This window comes from Dromiciops gliroides, chromosome 2, assembly GCF_019393635.1.
Source record: "Dromiciops gliroides isolate mDroGli1 chromosome 2, mDroGli1.pri, whole genome shotgun sequence".
Lineage (NCBI taxonomy): Eukaryota > Metazoa > Chordata > Mammalia > Microbiotheria > Microbiotheriidae > Dromiciops > Dromiciops gliroides.
The window spans coordinates 447,055,573-447,073,400 of NC_057862.1; the positions used below are offsets into that span (position 1 = coordinate 447,055,573).

Genomic DNA, 17,828 nt, shown 5'->3' on the forward strand with positions numbered 1-17,828 from the left:
CCATAATAGTATAATAAAGATGTTTACACATGAAACTGCAAATCTAATACGTACAACTTGCTAGTTCTTTAAAATATATAATAAATTTATCAGGTAAATTTCTCTTTTTTTTCTTCTCTCCCCCCTCCCCAGGGATGGCTACCACTAGACACAAATATATATGTATGTATGTATGTATGTATGTATGTATGTATGTATGTATGTATGTATGTATGTATGTATGTATATGTGTATGTGTATGTGTATGTGTATGTGTGTATGTATACACATATATGTATATATGCACATACATACATGTGTGTATGTAAAATAAATCTGTACATACTTCTATTTATCAATTCTTTTACTGGATGTAGATTAGTGCCTCGAGTTTTTACAATACAATCATAGATTTAGAGTTGGAAGGGATTGTAAAGGTTCACCTCTCCCCTCTCATTTTATGGCTAGGGAAACTGAGGCTCAGAGAAATGATTTCCATAGACACTGATAATAAGTGAGTGAGTCAGAATTTGAACCCAGGTCCTCTGTCTCCAACTTAGGCATTCTTTGTACTACGCTACAGTGCCTTTCTTTCATCTAAGGAGTTCTCAGTGACAATATCTTAGTCATCTTATCGATCTTCACTCTTATAAGACTCATGGTTAAATTGCTCAAAAACCAAGGCAAAAAGTACAAATTATTCCCTAGGATTACTTTTACATGCAGATAAAATGAATCTAAGAAAGAAAAGGTCAACAGTGCTTAATTACATCATATAGATTTTAGGGAAAGGGAAATGTCAACCCCTTTCTGACCCTCCTTGGAAAAATAAAAACCAAAAAAATATTTCCCAGTGATTCTGAACCCTTGTACATCATCATTCAAGCCCATTCCCCATCTCCTACCATCCAATTCTTCCTTCCCTTCCTTTTCAACCCTCCCACCCCAAAGTTCCAACCCAACACCACCCTTCCCTTCTACTGTGACCTTTGAAATGCCTGTTCCTTAGGAAATGAACTTCCCTTCATTCTTAATCTTTTCCTCTCCCCCTCCTTTTGGCTTCTAGCTAGTACTGGAACTTGACTCCCCTCTGATGATGCAGGCTTGCTAGCCACCCTTTCTAGTACTTGGTTGCACCTTCAGTTGACTCACTTGTCAAGGTTGGGGAATAGAAATACACCTTGCTCCCCACTGCCAACTCTAGGAGTTCTCTAGAGTCTCTCCCTCCCTCCATCACTAAGTAATCTTTCCTACTTTGAGGTTTATGCTATTTGTCTCTGCCTTCCAATCAAAATCCTGGCAAGCTGTAGTCTACAGACCTGTAGGGCACTCCCCTTTGATGGGGTTGGTGCATGGCTCACAATTTTTCTCATCACCATTTCTGTTGATTGCTCCCTACCAACCCTCAGCCTTGTATCACTCCCACCATTGCCTTTGTGCCTATACTTGTATCTGGTGAATGAGAGTGGAGAAAATCATACAAATGTTCTAACTGGGTCCGCTAAGAATTTATGTTATACAACCTCAGCCAGACCCTCCCTGCTCCTAGGCAATTCTTTATAGGCATGCCCTATCAACTCATGATGCTACTCATCACATGGGTTATTCTAAACCTTTTCTTTCCTCCTCAAACCTTACGTGGGTCTCCCTTTGCCCACCCTCTTAGCTAAGCACTCTGCCTCACATTTTAGAGAAAAATTGAGGCCATGACCTCCCTCTTCTCCCCTTTTCCTCATGTCATATCACTTACATGACCCTTGCCACTATTTTTTCATTTACCACTGTCTCACATGATGAAGTCTTCTTCTTCTTCTTCTTCTTTTTTTTTTGCGGGGCAGTGAGGGTTAAATGACTTGCCCAAGTTCACACAGCTAGTAAGTATCAGATGTCAGAGGCTGGATTTGAATTCAGGTACTCCTGAATCCAGGGCTGGTGCTTTATCCACTGCACCATCTAGCTGCCCTAAGGTAGTCTTACTGCTTACCAAGGCTAATCTCTCTACCTGCTCAAGTGTTCCCATTCCATAATATCTTCTCCAACATATTGTCCCCTTTTCATCCTCATTTCTTTCTCTCTGTCTGTCTGTCTGTCTGTCTCTCTCCTTGAAGGCAATCAGGACTAAGTGACTTGCCCAGGGTCACATAGCTCATAAGTGTCTGGAACTTCTTTGGCAAGTGTTTGGAACTCAGGTCCTCATGACTCCAGATTCCAGGGTTGGTGTTCTATCCACTGCCACCTAACTGTCCCATCCTTATTTATTTTCAATTTCTCCTTGTCTACTGGCTCCTTTCTTGCTACCTACCAACATATTTCCCCTATCCTCAAATAGCCTTCATTCAATCCTTCCATCTCTACTATTCTTATATTTCATCTGCCCTCTTGTAGTTAACCTCCTTGAAAAGGCCTTTGACAAGAGATGACTCCAATTTCTCTCCTCTCACTATCTTTTTAACCCCGTAAAATCTAACTTCCAACCTTATCATCCCACCAAAATTGCTCTCTCTAAAATTATTAATGATCTCTTAATGGCCAAATCCAATCATTTTTTCTCAGTCCTCATGGTCCTTGACCTCTCTGCAGACTTTGACACTGTTGATCACCCTCTCCTCTTCTTCTCTCTAGATTTTGGAAACACCACTCTCTAGTGGTTCTACTCCTACCTGACTGACCCCTCTCAGTCTCCTTTGCTGGATCATACAGATCACACCCTCTTACCATAGGTGTCCAAGAGAGTTCTGTTATGGGTCTTTCTTTTCTTCTCTTTCTATACTACTTCACTTGGTAAGCTCACCCATTCCTAGGGATTTAATTACCACATCTATGTTTGGGATCCTCAAATCTACCTATTGTATTTTAACCTCTCTCCTGATTTCTAATCTTGCATCTCCAAATACCTTTCAGACATCTCATACCGGATGTCCTGTAGACAACTTAAATTTAATATATCCAACATTGAACTCATTATCTTTCTCCCCACCTTCTTCCTTCCCTTTTATTGTAGAGGGCAATACCATTTTCCTAATTCCTTAGGTTCATAATCTAGGTTTCATAGATTAATGTAGTAGGAATGAGAAACCTGAGTTCCAATCCTCATTCTGCCAGTTATGGGTTGTGTGACCATAGTCAAGTTACTTCACTTGGAATCATAGATTCAGAGCTGGAAAGGACCTTAAAAGTTTAAACCCCACATTTTGCTGATTAGGAAACTAATGCCCACAAAAGTTAAGTTACTGTCCAAAGTCGCACTGGTGGTGAAAAGAAGAGGATTCAAACCCAGGTTCTCTGACTCCACATTCAGTCTTCTGGATAATTAATTGTAAAATGCTTGAGAGTAGGCTAAGGTGCTGAAGGGCAGAAGAACAATCCTCAAAATCAAATAAGCAGAAAGAAGACTATTAATCTTGAAAGTTCATCAAAGATGGGGGCAGCTAGGTGGCGCAGTGGATAAAGCACCGGCCCTGGATTCAGGAGGACCTGAGTTCAAATCTAGCCTCAGACACTTGACACTTGCTAGCTGTGTGACCCTGGGCAAGTCACTTAACCCTCATTGCCCCACACAAAAACAAAACAAAACAAAACAAAAAAGAAAGTTCATCAAAGAGGCTCAGCTGTTGGAACAGGCTGGCATCTGAAAACACATAAAAATGAAAATGCTTAAAATGGTCCTGTAGAATGTGACAATGATAAGAAGCACAAGTGACATCATAAAAGATGGAATGTAAAACCTTTGGCATTGCAATCAGAAACATGCATATTACAAATGGGTGGGACATCAGATATTATTGTTGGATGTGGGAATGGCAGGGCACACATCCTGTAATCATCCTGAAATATCACTAGAAACTGACCAAAATGTCACTAGAGAAGGGAATAATTCCAAGAAGGGGAAGAAAATGTCATAAACTGATATAAATCCCTTAAAAAATTAAGAAACTCAAACAAATATTTGATCAAAGAAAAGTAGGAAGGCTTCATTACTCAAGAAAGGATTTATCAAATGAATGATGAATGTAAAACTTTTGTAAAATGGAAGTGTAAAATAATCTGTGGTTAAAGAAAACAACCCAGTATGTACCTGCTAACATCATGGAGAAAGACTTTTATGAGCCAAATCTCTACTAGAACTTCATCCATAACCACTATTTTCAGCCAGCCTATTTTATAAGGTTGATAGGATTTCAAGGTTCAGCCATCAAATTAGCAGACTATCTTAACTGTAATGAAAAACTTCTTAATAATTAGGACCATCAGTCATTATCAAGCCTTTGTAAAGTGTTTACTATGTGCCAAGCACTGTGCTTAGCTTTGGATAAAGAAAGAAAGGCAAAAAACACGGTCCCTTCCCCTTGAGGAGCTGTCCCAGGAGGAAGTGATTTCTTTGCCTTGAAAGCTTTTAAAAATTAGATGCCTATTTGTTAGAAATATTACATATAGAAATCCTGCTTTGAGTAAGGGTTTAACTAGAACAGTCTTGGCAGTCCCTTACAAATGTGGAAATATAGAACTTTAACCGGGGTTTGATAGTTAAAAAAAAGTCAGAAATTCAACAGTGGGCTTCCCATAGTACTCATGTAAAATTGTATAAATAATTGTGTTTTTAAAAGAGGTGGTAGGTGTTTAAATGCTGTCTATGGAAATCTGGACTAGTAACGGTCCTCAGGAAGATGACAGACATGATGTAGGAGAAAGAGCCCTAAGTATAATTAGACTAAAAGTGGGAGGGGGGGAAACAGTAGGATTTGGTTGATAATATCAAGATTGTAGGTGGGATTTTGTAGAGATGTGGCTCATAAAAGTCCCTTTCTTCTTGCTGTTAACAGACAAATACTGCCTCAGGCATTTACTAGCTATGTGACTATGAGCCTCACCTCCCCTCACCTTGCTGAGCCTCAGTGGTCTTAACTGTAAAATTTGAATAATACTCCCTCTACTTACCTTATGAGGTTATTATGAGAAAAATACTTTGTCATCCATTAAATGCTAGAGAAATGGGAACTGTAGCTGTCTAGGTAGATGGTTGTTTTTTCCTTCTCATTTGCACCTTGCAACTTAGGCTGTTCTGTCCAATTTGTTTTTCTAGCCCTTCCTATACATGTTTGGGCCCAATTCTATTGAATGCTTATTTGATCTTACAAAGATTAGCAAGAAGTAGCTACAAAGACCTTTATCTATCTACCTGTCTGTCTGTCTGTCTGTCTGTCTGTCTGTCTGTCTACCTACCTATTTTATGGGAATAAATGCCCATACACTTCAATATATACCTATGTTCGGGCTTCCCAACAGCCTACATAAAACACTTGTTCAGAGGATTTGATCACATACTACTGGCGCATTATTTGTCCTGTCTAATACTACTGGGTATCCCAGATGATAGGGTAGTAGATAGGCTTGGAGTCAGGAAGACTTACAAATATGTTAAGCCTCTGACACTTACTAAATGTGTAATGATGAGCAAGTAGATCCACTAATCTGAATAACAGTTTCCTCACAAGTAAAGTAATAATAATCGCTACCATTTATATAGCACTTTAGGGTTTGAAAAATACTGCAGTTTCTATTATTACCCTCATTTTACAAGTAAGGAAAGTGCAGCTGAGAGAAGTTAGGTAGGAAGTATATGAGGTGAGACTGAACTCAGGTCTTCCTGAATTCAAGACCACCACTCTTACCTACTGAACCACCTAGCTGCCTTAAATGGGCATAATAATACCAGTAGTACCTATTCCCCGGAATCGTTGTGAAACTCAAATGAGATAATAGATAAAAAGTGTATTCCCAACGTTAAAGAACTTTGTAAATTTCCAGTAGTAGTAGTAGCAGCAGCAGTAGCAATAGGAGTAGCAGTAGGAGTAGGAGTAGGAGTAGTTAGTAGTAGTACCAGTAGAAGCAGTCACTGTTATATGGGGTGACAATAGTTAATTTTTCTCCTTAAGCAAAAAAATGGTCTTCTTGAAGTTGGTTTCAAAAGGAAGTAAAACAGGGAAACAGCTAAGTGATTAAGGGGCCACCAAGAATTCACCCATACTCCTAAAATAGTTCCCTTATCCTCACAAGGCAATGTCTTCAATTACCAATTAATTCCTTTGGGTCTTCAAGAATTCTCTATGAGAATGTAAATACCCCTGGTATAGATAGTAACCTTGTAAGTTGTCACCAGTTAATCTTTTAAAGTTCCTGTGGTAATGAGACATAGAATAGATGAAGAGAGAAGAGAGGATTACTATAATAGACCAACCAAAGAAACTTTTGCTGAGGGCTAGTCCTACACTCACTGTGCTGGAGTACATGATACAATGGTCTCTCTAAGGGCACCTAGACCATCCCACCACCCTTCCCCCTTCTTCCCTAGAGGTTAGTAAGAGGTCCTTACAGTCTTGGTAGTAAATACTAGCCTCGGGGCCTGGAGGGCTGGGGTCCAACCCCCTGGCAGCCTTAGGAGATGACCCCGTAAGGATGTCCATCCAAATACCTGCATCTTCTTTTTGCTCCTCTGAGTGCAGCTCCTCGTCAAGTGAGGTCTGATCTGTGGCTGCCGCTGCTTCTGCTATGGAACTTTCTTGCTGCATCTCTTCTGAGGTAAAGGCCTGGCATTTGGGGGTTGAAGGATCACTCTGCGTTGCTCTAGTGCCACCATCAGCACTGCATGCTTTGGCTTCAGCATCTAAAACATCATGCCATTTAATCTGAATTAAATGATCAGAAGTACACACTTGGCCTTCCAGTTCTACAACATCAGCTCATTTCTATACCAGGAACCTGATAATCAGCTTGGCCACTCCTGGCTCAAGAGTTCTCCTGCCCTTTCTTAGTAATCAGCAATTCACCTTACTTACCTCAGGCATCACTGAGCACCTGCTACACAAGGACTGATTTAAAAAAAAATTGGGGGGCGGCTAGGTGGCGCAGTGGATAAAGCACCGGCCCTGGATTCAGGAGAACCTGAGTTCAAATCCAGCCTCAGACACTTGACACTTGCTAGCTGTGTGACCCTGGGCAAGTCACTTAACCTCCATTGCCCTGCCTCCCCCCAATACTTTTTTTGCAGGGCAATGGAGGTTAAGTGACTTGCCCAGGGTCACACAGCTAGCAAGTGTCAAGTGTCTGAGGCTGGATTTGAACTCAGGTTCTCCTGAATCCAGGGCCGGTGCTTTATCCACTGTGCCACTTAGCTGCCTCCAGGACTAAAATTTTAGTGATAAGTCTCATGTCCTGACATTTGTTTTTGGTGGTGGAAGGGGGTTTGGACTTGTGATATATCAATGTAGGAAATTTTCAGTGAGGAAGCTTTCTCTACCTGTGCAAATCAGCCAATGTTCTGTGACTTGATAGTATTAGAGATGCCTAGGACCCTTAATGGTTAAGGATGTGTCATAGAATCCAGGTCTTCCTCACTCCAAGAGCTCTAAGGCCAACAACCCTGCCTCTTTACTAAGTATGTTAAATGTTGAATTAGTCATATATGCTTTCTAATCTCTAGTCCTATTATGACCCTTCATCTCCCCACCTAGGTTTTTTCTCTAGTATAAAGATTCTTAACCTCTCTATGAAGCTGTTTATACACACACACACACACACACACACACACACACATATATACATGTTTCTATCTATATGTATTGTATAGATACCTATGTATATATGTATCTATAATTTGCATAATAGACATAGACATATACACATATATCTATACATACACATACGCATACATAATGAGGCAGCTAGGTGGCACATTGGATACAGTGCTGGGCCTGGTGTCAGAAAGACTTATCTTCTTGAGTTCCAACCTGGCTTCAAGAGCTGTGTGACCCTGGGCAGGTCACTTAACCCTATCTGCCTCAGTTTCCTTATATGTCAAATGATCTGGAGAAGGGAATGGCAAACCACATCCAGTATCCAATATCCAAGAAAACTCCAAATGGGTAACAACTAGTCGGACACAAATGAGAAACAATTGATCTAGCTACACATATATAGATATACATACATATAATCAAATACACACATATGTATGTATGTGTTTGAACTCAGGACTTATGGACTCCAAGTGGGCTACCTAGCTGCCCAATGCACATGCACATTCATGCATATGTATACACACATGTATATGTTATATACACACCGCACACACATTCGTGTACACGTGTACGTGTGTTTGTGCACATATATGTTGTGTATATGTATATACTAACATAAATATATAGCATGAATATATAAACCTATCTCTAGATAGATATAGGTATAAATATTGGAGTTAGGAAGACCTGAGTTCAAATCCAGCAACAGACATTTACCAACTTGTGACCCTGGGCAAGTCATTTAACCCCTGTCTGCCTCAATTTCCTCATATAAAATGGGGATAATAATAACACCTACCTCCCAGGGTTATTGAGAAGATCAAAGGAGATGTTACTTTTCAAAAGTTTAGCATAGTGCCTGTCACACAGTAAGTTCTCTATAAATGTTAGCTATCATCATCTTCACTTGTTATTATATATTTATACATATTTTGATAACTATATTTCAATATAGTTGAATTTTGCAGTCTTATTTATTTTATTTTCTACATTTAGAAACATGAGTCTGAGAAGGGGTCCATTGGGTTCACTAGACTGTCACAAGGTTCTGTGACACAAAAACGGTTAAGGCCCCCTGCTCAAGCGTCTCCCTTCTAACCCTGTTTTACTATCATTCCTGATGCTAAAGGGATTCTCACCATTGGTGTTCCTTTTCTCTCTCCATTTCTAGTCATCAGTGAGTCGTCTTGGGTTAATGACTGCTCTAGGGGACTCAGAGGCCTAGAAATGCTGTCCTTCCTTCCATTTTCTCAGACAGGCCTTCTAAAACAGATCAGCTCCTGCTTTAAGAGACAGATTGTACCTGACTCCCCTGCAGGAGGCTCATTGGGTCCAAAGAGTCCAAGATTGAGGCCTCTTCTCCCCTTGTGGGTGCTCAGGGTTCCTGGGAGGCTCAGAGGCAACATTAGATTACATAGCACATGTGCTCAGCATCCTGGATGTTCAGCATTGATCAAGGCGCCAGCACGCTCATGATGTCAGATTAATCACAGACACATGCACACACTTTGGCTCTCTTGAAGAACATGCAGGCTTTTCTTCCCCCCTTAATAGTTCGAGCCCACTATTCTGGCCTGGAATCTCGTTCAGAGAAAAGTTACCATTCTTACAATAGACCCCAAAGAAACACAGTTGCTAAGATACAGCCCGGGGGTGGAGCTCTTTTTCCCAGCTCCATCTCATTGTACAGTTGGGCTGCTCATGATCAGGGGCACACGAGCAGCTGTTCCCATTGTTTATCTGATGCCTTTTCCCTCCCTGGTGCTACAGAATGGAATAGATTGGAGGAAGCCTATATTTTACACTGCAAGGGGGTGGGTGGGAACCCACCCAGGCCATCATTTCCATGAAGCAGAAACAGGATATTTGATCTGTCAGGGCCTAATTCTCAGGGGGGAGATCATGCACGTCATTGGAGAACACTAGACACAGTATCATGATAATAAATTTTAAGAATCTAATTACAAAATGTTAAATTACTTAAATCATTTAGGAAAATTTTAAGCCCATTTCTATTAGAAGATGGAGAAAAGTCACCTCTATGATTCTCTGAGCAGCCCATGACACTGAGAAATTCATAAGCTAATTTTTATGACTATAGCAAGACAACCCTTTATGTCTGCAAATAGCTTTACAAGCAGAAAACAATGGTTCAAGGAAGGAGAGGGCAATAAGGAGAGGGAGATGGGAAAGGAAGACAATTCTTTTTTTTTCCCTCAGTCTAAATCTAGGTAAAAATCATATAATCCAGCCGTAATAAGATCCTTTTTCAGTCCCTAATACATTTTGGCTTTCAGAAAATTATCCCATACTACTTGTTTAGTGAGATGAATTCTATAGTTTATCATGCATATGCACATGATAAATGAGATCAGATGAAGGGATTGACTTTTCATAAAGAAAAATTGATTTGATACATAACATTTTTTAAATTCTCTAAGATTGTTCTTTCTCCATTCCACAAATTTGTTCACTAACACTTTAGGAATGGATAACAGAGTTAATTACCAAATATTCACAATTGTCCCTTCACAAGTTTCTTATACCTTTCTGAGGTATTCTAACCCAGGTTGAGAGCCTTTCATCTAATGTCTTAAATATATATTAAGGAACTAAAACTAATGATAAGCTTGCTCTCTGGAGTGTGGTGTGGAGGTAAGAGAAACAAAGTGCATTCAAAAAGTCCTACAAGGTAAAAACATTCACAATTTGCTTTTCTCCTAGGTCAGTACTAAAGCAGAAATACACACAATTCAGGTGACTCTATTCTATGATCTTCTCTCTTCCTACATTTTCTCCTTTGTCAAGCTCATCTAGTATTATACTTTCAAGTAGAAAATTTAGTTGAATGAATACCAAAGTCTAGATCATTTGTCCTATCTTCTAATTTTCAATCTCCAAACTCCAACTAAATTCTAGTCATGTCCATCTAGATGCTTAAGTATTTCAACCCATCCTAAAACAAAATCATTCTCTCAGTCGCGTCAGATAAAATCCTCACCATTGGCTTTGATACCCTTCCTGTGACTCCATTCATTCATTGTTAAGTCTATCACCACTATAAGTAGGACTCTCATTACTTCCTGTCTGTCCTATCATTAATGTTTTTTTTTCTCCCACTCTATTCCCTCTCTCCTTTTCTTCCTTAACATGCTAATTTCCTAATACACAAATCTGTTCCAATTCCTTCCCTGGTCAAAAGACTTCAGTAGTTCCCTTATAGACATCCAAAGCCCTTCTTGATCTAGGCCTAACCCACTTTTCCCAGTTTTAATCATATTATTCACTCCTCCAATTTACATGACAACAAATGAACACTCTCCTATGTCTGTGTCTTTGCTCAAGCTATTACTTGGAATGCCCTTCTCTCATTTCTCTGTCTACTGAAACCCTACCATCATAAATTATGTTATCTACTATGTGAAGCCTTCTGAGACTCCCTAATCAAAAATAATCTCTCTTTATTCTTCTTAATTCCCATAGCACTTTATACATGCCTCTCCAGAAATTATAATATTAAAGAATGGATTTATCTTTGCACATATTTTATCTTTTCTATTATTTTGTAAACTTCTTGAGGGTAAGAATTCTCTAATTTTTCTTTGTATTTTTCACAGAGCCTAGCAATATAGCTAGTGTTCCTTTAATAATTATTGGGCATATGCATGAGTTGAGTTGCTAAGAGAAACTGGGGTCGAGGAGGGGGCAGGGAGAAGAGTTCAATCACTCATTCCTTCATTCAAGAAAGATTATGTTTCCTACCAAGTATGTGTCTCTAGAGAATTGGGTTAGGCAGTAAAGCAGGGATTCTTAAATATTTTTCTGTCATGGATCCATTTGACAGTCTGGTAGACTGCTTCTCAGAATGAAGTTTTTAAATGCATAAATAAAACAGGATTGTAAAGCAAAACAACGATATTGAAATATAGTTATCAAAATATTTTTAAAAAATCAATTCACAGACCCCAGGTTAAAAACCTGAATCACTAAGTGGACTAGAGAGATAAGACACAATCCATGTCTTCACGGAATTCACAGTCTAATAGGATCAATACCACACGTGGATCATTCTAACACAGATAATACATACATGAAAAAAGTGCTAAGTGTGATCTGAGTGGGAAGGTTATTTTTTGGACCTGGGATCAAGGAAGGGGTTAAAGATTTACTCTAGTTCCCTTAGTATAATCAAGCTATATGACTAGAAGATATGTTCCCCTCTTTTTTTTCCCTAAAGGAAAAAGGAGCAAATTTAACCCAAAGAGATTAAGAGATGTTACAAGTCACTTCTAATCCAGTTTTAGGAAGGATTAACAGTGCTGTTGATGCTGTTGTTTTAAGCAGCAGTTGATAAAATACATATGTTAATAAAGGCACAGAATAATCCCTGGGGGGGCCAAGAACCTCATTGAGCTAGAAGCAAATCACATGAAGCATATTATATTAGCCTTCAGTTGGCCATTACTCATGGCCTCTGTCTAGACACCAGTGCAGTCTTGTAAATCTCCTTGATAGTTTTATAGTTTACAGCCTCAAACAAGGGACCCTCCACATCCAAGGGTCTCTTTTTAAAGGACATTTTCCCCTTTCCAGTTCTTGACTGAAGGAAGATTATTCACTGTTTATTTTTACTAAAATGGCTTTAATATGAAAAGGTCTTTTTCTGCCCTCCAACCAGTTCTTAAAGATGGTACAATCATCCTGCTCTTTTAAAATTTCCCTGTTTTTGGTCCTCCATCACTTTTCTTGGCATAGCAACAACAACCACCACCACCACAACCACCACTACCACCACCACCACAACAACAGAGTTTACAGTTTGCAGAGCACTTTATAAATATCTTATTTTAGACTCAGAACAACCCTGGGAGGGAGATGCTATTATTATATCCATTTTACAAAGGAGGAAACTAAAACAGAGGTTAATTGATTTGCCCAGACTCACAGAAGTAGTAAGTGTCTGAGGCCAGATTTGAACTAAGGTCTTTCTGACTCCAGGTCCAGCACTCTATCCACTGTGCCACCTAGCAGTGTCCAGGCAGGGGTGAACAAAGTGTTTCCTGTATATTTGGAATGCACAGTTTATTCTTGTAAATAGATTGAATGAGCAAAATATACACCAGGTAAATACAAAGATATGATTGGGAGGACCCCATGAACAGCTTTGTATAGTGGGGAGCACTTAAACTGAGCCTTGAAGGAAGCTATACCTAGCACACACACCCCACAAAATTTTAGATGTTCTATGTTGAGAAAGGAGGAGGGCACCTTAATGAAGTCCCATACCTAGGTCAAGAAAAGAATTTTGGACCAGAAATCACACCAAAGGTCTGGTCGTGGCTTTCTACCCCTTATTATCTGGCAGATTTGGGGCATGTCATGCAACCTCTCTTAGCCTCTGTTTCCTTAACTATAAAATGGGAAGGTTGGAATGGATGAACATTTAAAGTCCCTTCCAGCTCTAATGTCCTGTGATTCTTTGTGATTACCATCTCAATGGGCATGAACAGTGAATTCTCTTTTACCTCCTATACTTGATCAGAAAGCAAAATACAATGCACTTCCAATGAATTGGGGAAGAGAATGATAAAAATTCACAGCTAACCCAAAAGCTCACTCAACTAATATAGAAAATATTTATTATTTGAATGTATAATCTCATTCGGAACCTCAAGTTTTCTGTGGTTTCAAGAAGGGCTGTGAGGATCTAATGAGATAAGGCTTATAAAACTCCCCTCTCCAAGCTGTACTACCACCTCATCTCCACAGGACTTTCTCTCCCATACCATAGAAACTTCTTCATTCTGAAAGCTCACTCCATTCCCAGACTGCTTTCATTGGGAAGTACTTCCTGCCCCTGACCCTCTCCTGATTGCCTGGTTCTTGCCAGGACTTCCAATTTAAAGAGTGAGTCAGCTGGGTCAAAAAAATATGTCTCCATCTGCCTCCAGGCAACACTGCTAACTCAACTCCACAGGATTTTCTCTACCTTGCCCCAAGACCAGTACCTTTTCTCCCCTCTCCCATCAGCTCCCTTTTATATGTGTCTCATTAAAACGTAAGTTCCTTAAGGGTAGGGACTGCCCTATTTAATAAATGCTTGTTGAAGACAATCCCAAAGGACTAATGAGGGAAGCACACTAAGTCCAGAGAAAGAACTCATATTATTTAAATATAGATTGAAGCATGCTATTTTTCACTTTTTTCATTCCTTTTCTTTCATTTGAGTCTTCTTATATAAAGTGATTAACATGGAAATGTTTTACATGATCGCATACTTATAACCTATAACCTGATTGCTTACTGTCTCAGGGAGGGGGCAGAGGAAGAAGGAAGGGAGAGATAGAATTTGGAATTCAAAACAAAAAAGTGCTAAAATTTTTTTCATATGTAATTGGGGAAAATAAAATATACTAATTTTAAAAAAATAAATGCTTGTTGGCTATCTTGCAAATTTTACATGCAAACTTCATATTCCTAGCTGAGATAGCTTTGCTTTGTGTTCTCTGTGAAGAAAGGCAAATTAAATATATAAAACAAGTCTCAAGGGGATTCTTTAATCTTCCCACTCCAACTGATACCCATCTAGGTCAGGCCCTCATTACCTCTCAGGTTGATGATTATTATAGTCTCCTAACTGCTATCCTTGCCTTCCAATCTCTTCTATATTTTCCTTATGCACAGGTCTGATCATAATACACCCCTGGTTCCCTACTGCTTACTGACCAAAGAATAAATTCCTAAACTTTGGTGTTCAAGGCCTTACAGAAACTTGCCCCAATTTAGCATTCTAGCCATGTTTAATGGTATTCCCTTTCAAAGCCACACTACATTTTAGCCCATTTCTTGCCTCTGTGCCTTTGTACACACCAATTACTGTAACCTGGCTGAAACGTGCCTCTCTTTTCCTCCTCACTCACTATCACATATCCATCTACTGAAAGAATTCTCTTCCTTCACATTCCAGACAAGTATGATCTCAGAGTTGGAAGGAAGCTTATAGATGTTTTAAGCCATACTGCAACAACAGTGTCCTCTACATCCTTAACAAGTAAGTGGTCATCCAGATTTTGCTTGAAGACTTCCAGGAAGGGAACTCACCGCCTCCTGAGTCACTTTAAGTTTTGGAAAATGAGTGCCTTTGTCCAGTTTTGCCACAAATTTCCTTTGCAGCCTTAAGCACATCCCTGGATTTAGAAGATCTGTGGTCAAATCCTAACTCTGTGATCTTGGGCATATTACTTGATATCTCATATTCATAGTTTCCTGTAAAATGATGGCAATTATATATTATTTTTATATCTCAAAGATTTGGTGTGAGGAAAAAGAAAATATTTGCCTTCAAAATGTTCTAGAATAGTAAAAGTACTACACTTACATAAAGCATTATCATTCACTGACTGGTTTTTCTATGTTTGACAAAAAAGCTTGTACAAATGTAAAACAAAAGATAAAAGGACAAGACCCCAAGGTGCTAGAGAATCAACCTACCTGGTCCGGTTATTAAAGTTCAGTGTTTGTGATGTGGATCTCATTTGAATTCCCAAAACAAAAATTATTTTTCAAGGATGTGGGGTTTGGAGAAACCCAAATTGCCCTTTGCCAGTTTTTCTCTTTAATTAAAAAAAAAATGTCATTTATCCTGTAAGGAACCAAATCTATATCTTTTGTGCCCCACTTATACTTCATTCACTGAAATGTTATTTTTTTAAAGCACAATTTGATGACTAAGGATCCTTCTCCTTAAAAATGTTTTGCTTAAAACAAAACTAAAAATATAAAGATTTGGGGGTTTGGCTGAAAATTTAACAAGCAAAGTATTCCAGCTTTTTAACTTGGCAAAATGTATTCCCTCTACATCTCTGCAATGCCTCTGTTTGGGGAGTTAAATAAGGTACACAGTGCATGACTGTTCATGAATGACTTTTCATGGTAGCCAGAGCTCATACTCAGAGCATCTGAAGCCCTTTTTTTTTTCAGGTAGGGAAGCACTAAAAATAGCTACTCAATCTGCTTCCCCTTCCTGGATCTGAAGAACAGAACTAATGAAAAAAATGCCCCCAGCTAAATTGGATTTCCCAGAAAGCAAGCCTCACTAAATTAGTATCCCTGCACGAAATCTGGATTAATTTGTTTCATATGCAGACTCCCTTAATTTCTAATACTTTAGGACAAATTGACAAGACTTCGAGTACTATTATAAGGATGGAAAGGGGGCGTTGACAATTCAGGGCAGTCATAAACCCCTATGCCAGGTGGCTAATAAGGGAAGAATGCTGTTTCCAAAAAAGAGGCCAGAATCTGTGTTATAGTATGGTCTACATTGCCTTACACTCTTCCCCCATATTGCTCTAATGAATTGGTTTTTCTTATAATATCCTCAAACCAGGATTCAGAGTCTCACAATAGGAGCTACCAGAGGAGGTCTTCAGCTTGTGGAACTCACACATTATAAATCATTTTATTTGAGCCCTATGGTTGCCATTAAAAGAATCTCCAGAGCAAGGGTTCTTAGCCCTTTTTTATGTAGTCTGGTGAAATATCTAGGCCCCATCTTGGAGTAATGTCTTAAAAATTGAAGTAATGTTAAATCTCATTTAGAGTTTAGTGACAATAAAGATGTAACCCCCCCATCCAAATCCCAAGCTAAGAACTCCTGCTCTAGAGAGAGAAATAGATGCATATAAAGAAAGTTTATGTTATCAAATCATTTTTGCTATCACCACAAGTTTACATAAAATACAGAGTAAGGTAGGACAATGATGAACGAAATCAGCAAAGTCAAATTCAAATAGAAATAGGGGTCATTAATAAACACAGAAGGATCCCCCTGAGTCAAATATCAACGGTTTTAAAATGTAATATTCTCTATGTTTTCTTCTGTTTTTATTTATTTTGTTAAACATTTCTCAATTCCATTTTAATCTGCTTTGGGACACGCTTAGGATTGTTGTGGGTCATGTGTCTGACACCTCTGAACTCAATGATCCCTAAGATTCTTTCTAATACTAACATTCTGTGGTTCTAGGATGATGACGTTGTATGGCCTTGTCACTAATTCTGTGACTTTGGTGTCTTTGGGATTCAGTTTACCCATCTGTAAAATGACAGTGCTAGAGTAGAAGATATCTAGGGAATCTTCCTCAGTTTCTCCATTATGAAATGAAGACACTGAATAAAATGATCTCTAAGATTCCTTTGAGATTTAACATTTTATGGTAATTGTCTATATTATTTTTCAGGATTCAAATATTATTTTCTTGCCTTGATTCAGGGCCGAGCAAGAAATGTCACATAAACAAGCAAAACCACACACAGACACACACATGAAGCTAATTTCTAGGTATGCCACCAATTTAAAGTAAATAAAACAATTTTTAGCACAATCTGGATCAAAGCAAATGGTTCAACAACTAAGAATTCATTGGTAAAAAAAAATCCTTATGAATCATCTAACAATCAAGTGCCACTGAAAATGTAGGTGTGTCCTGGAACACTCCAGAATCTCTAGTGTTATGTTAGATCCTCATCTGAAAGTCTTTGTACTTGGAAAGCTTCAGTTTCTTGAGCAAGACTCCCTAGGACAGGATTCTGCTCTGACTCTTCATCTGTCTGTGATCTTCCCTGTTCTACCTCTGAACCCTTTGAATTTCCAATTCATGCGATAGAATGGATGCCATGTAAGTGATCAAGGCCATGGCTTACCTTGCTCCATCATCTCCAGCAGACCCTTTTTAATGAGTTCATCTCGACCTTGCCTCGTGGCGATCTTCTTTTCCAGCACTGCACAACACATAAACACCAAGATGATTGGCAGTCAAGATCCAATTCATTGCTAATGGTTGCTCATTGGAAAGATAGCAGCAGGGGGGTGGTGAACCTTGAGTTTACTCAAAGCAAACAATGGGAAATTGGCTGACCAAAAGTTATACAGTTCTGGCTCCATAATGACAAGGACATTTTACAAAGGGTGAATACTTATTTGTACAACAGTCTTGGACTCTCCCATTAACCATCCTCTTTATAACTGTCCGTGTAGTACAACCAGTCAAATAGCAGCATGGTAAGCACCCCTCCCACCCCAACACCTTTTTTAAAGACAATAAAATAACCTCAATGATTTATCTGAAAGGCAAAACTGTGGAAATCCCTTTTCTCTAAGCTAGCTGTTCTCTGGCTCCAACAATTTAATAATTTACCAGCCAAGGAATGTATCCTTTTTCTGCCCTCATAACCCTGATATATTTTTCTGTGGTTTGCATTATCATTTGCTAA

The 17,828-nt window shown here is 39.0% G+C and overlaps 1 protein-coding gene across 13 annotated transcripts in view; it reads right to left on the minus strand.

Moving 5' to 3' along the window:
• PHACTR3 (phosphatase and actin regulator 3) overlaps window positions 1–17,828 on the minus strand; it is a 298,887-nt gene that overhangs the window by 109,937 nt on the left and 171,122 nt on the right. For 11 of the 13 annotated variants that reach the window (XM_043984948.1, XM_043984951.1, XM_043984947.1 and 8 more), the window contains exons 3-4: window positions 17,259–17,336; window positions 6,449–6,640 (exon numbers count right to left, since the gene is read on the minus strand). In XM_043984948.1, coding sequence (XP_043840883.1) covers window positions 6,449–6,640; window positions 17,259–17,336 — 270 coding nt within the window. The remainder of the gene's footprint in view (window positions 1–6,448; window positions 6,641–17,258; window positions 17,337–17,828) is intronic. The other 2 variants (XM_043984959.1, XM_043984955.1) reach the window with 1 other exon arrangement.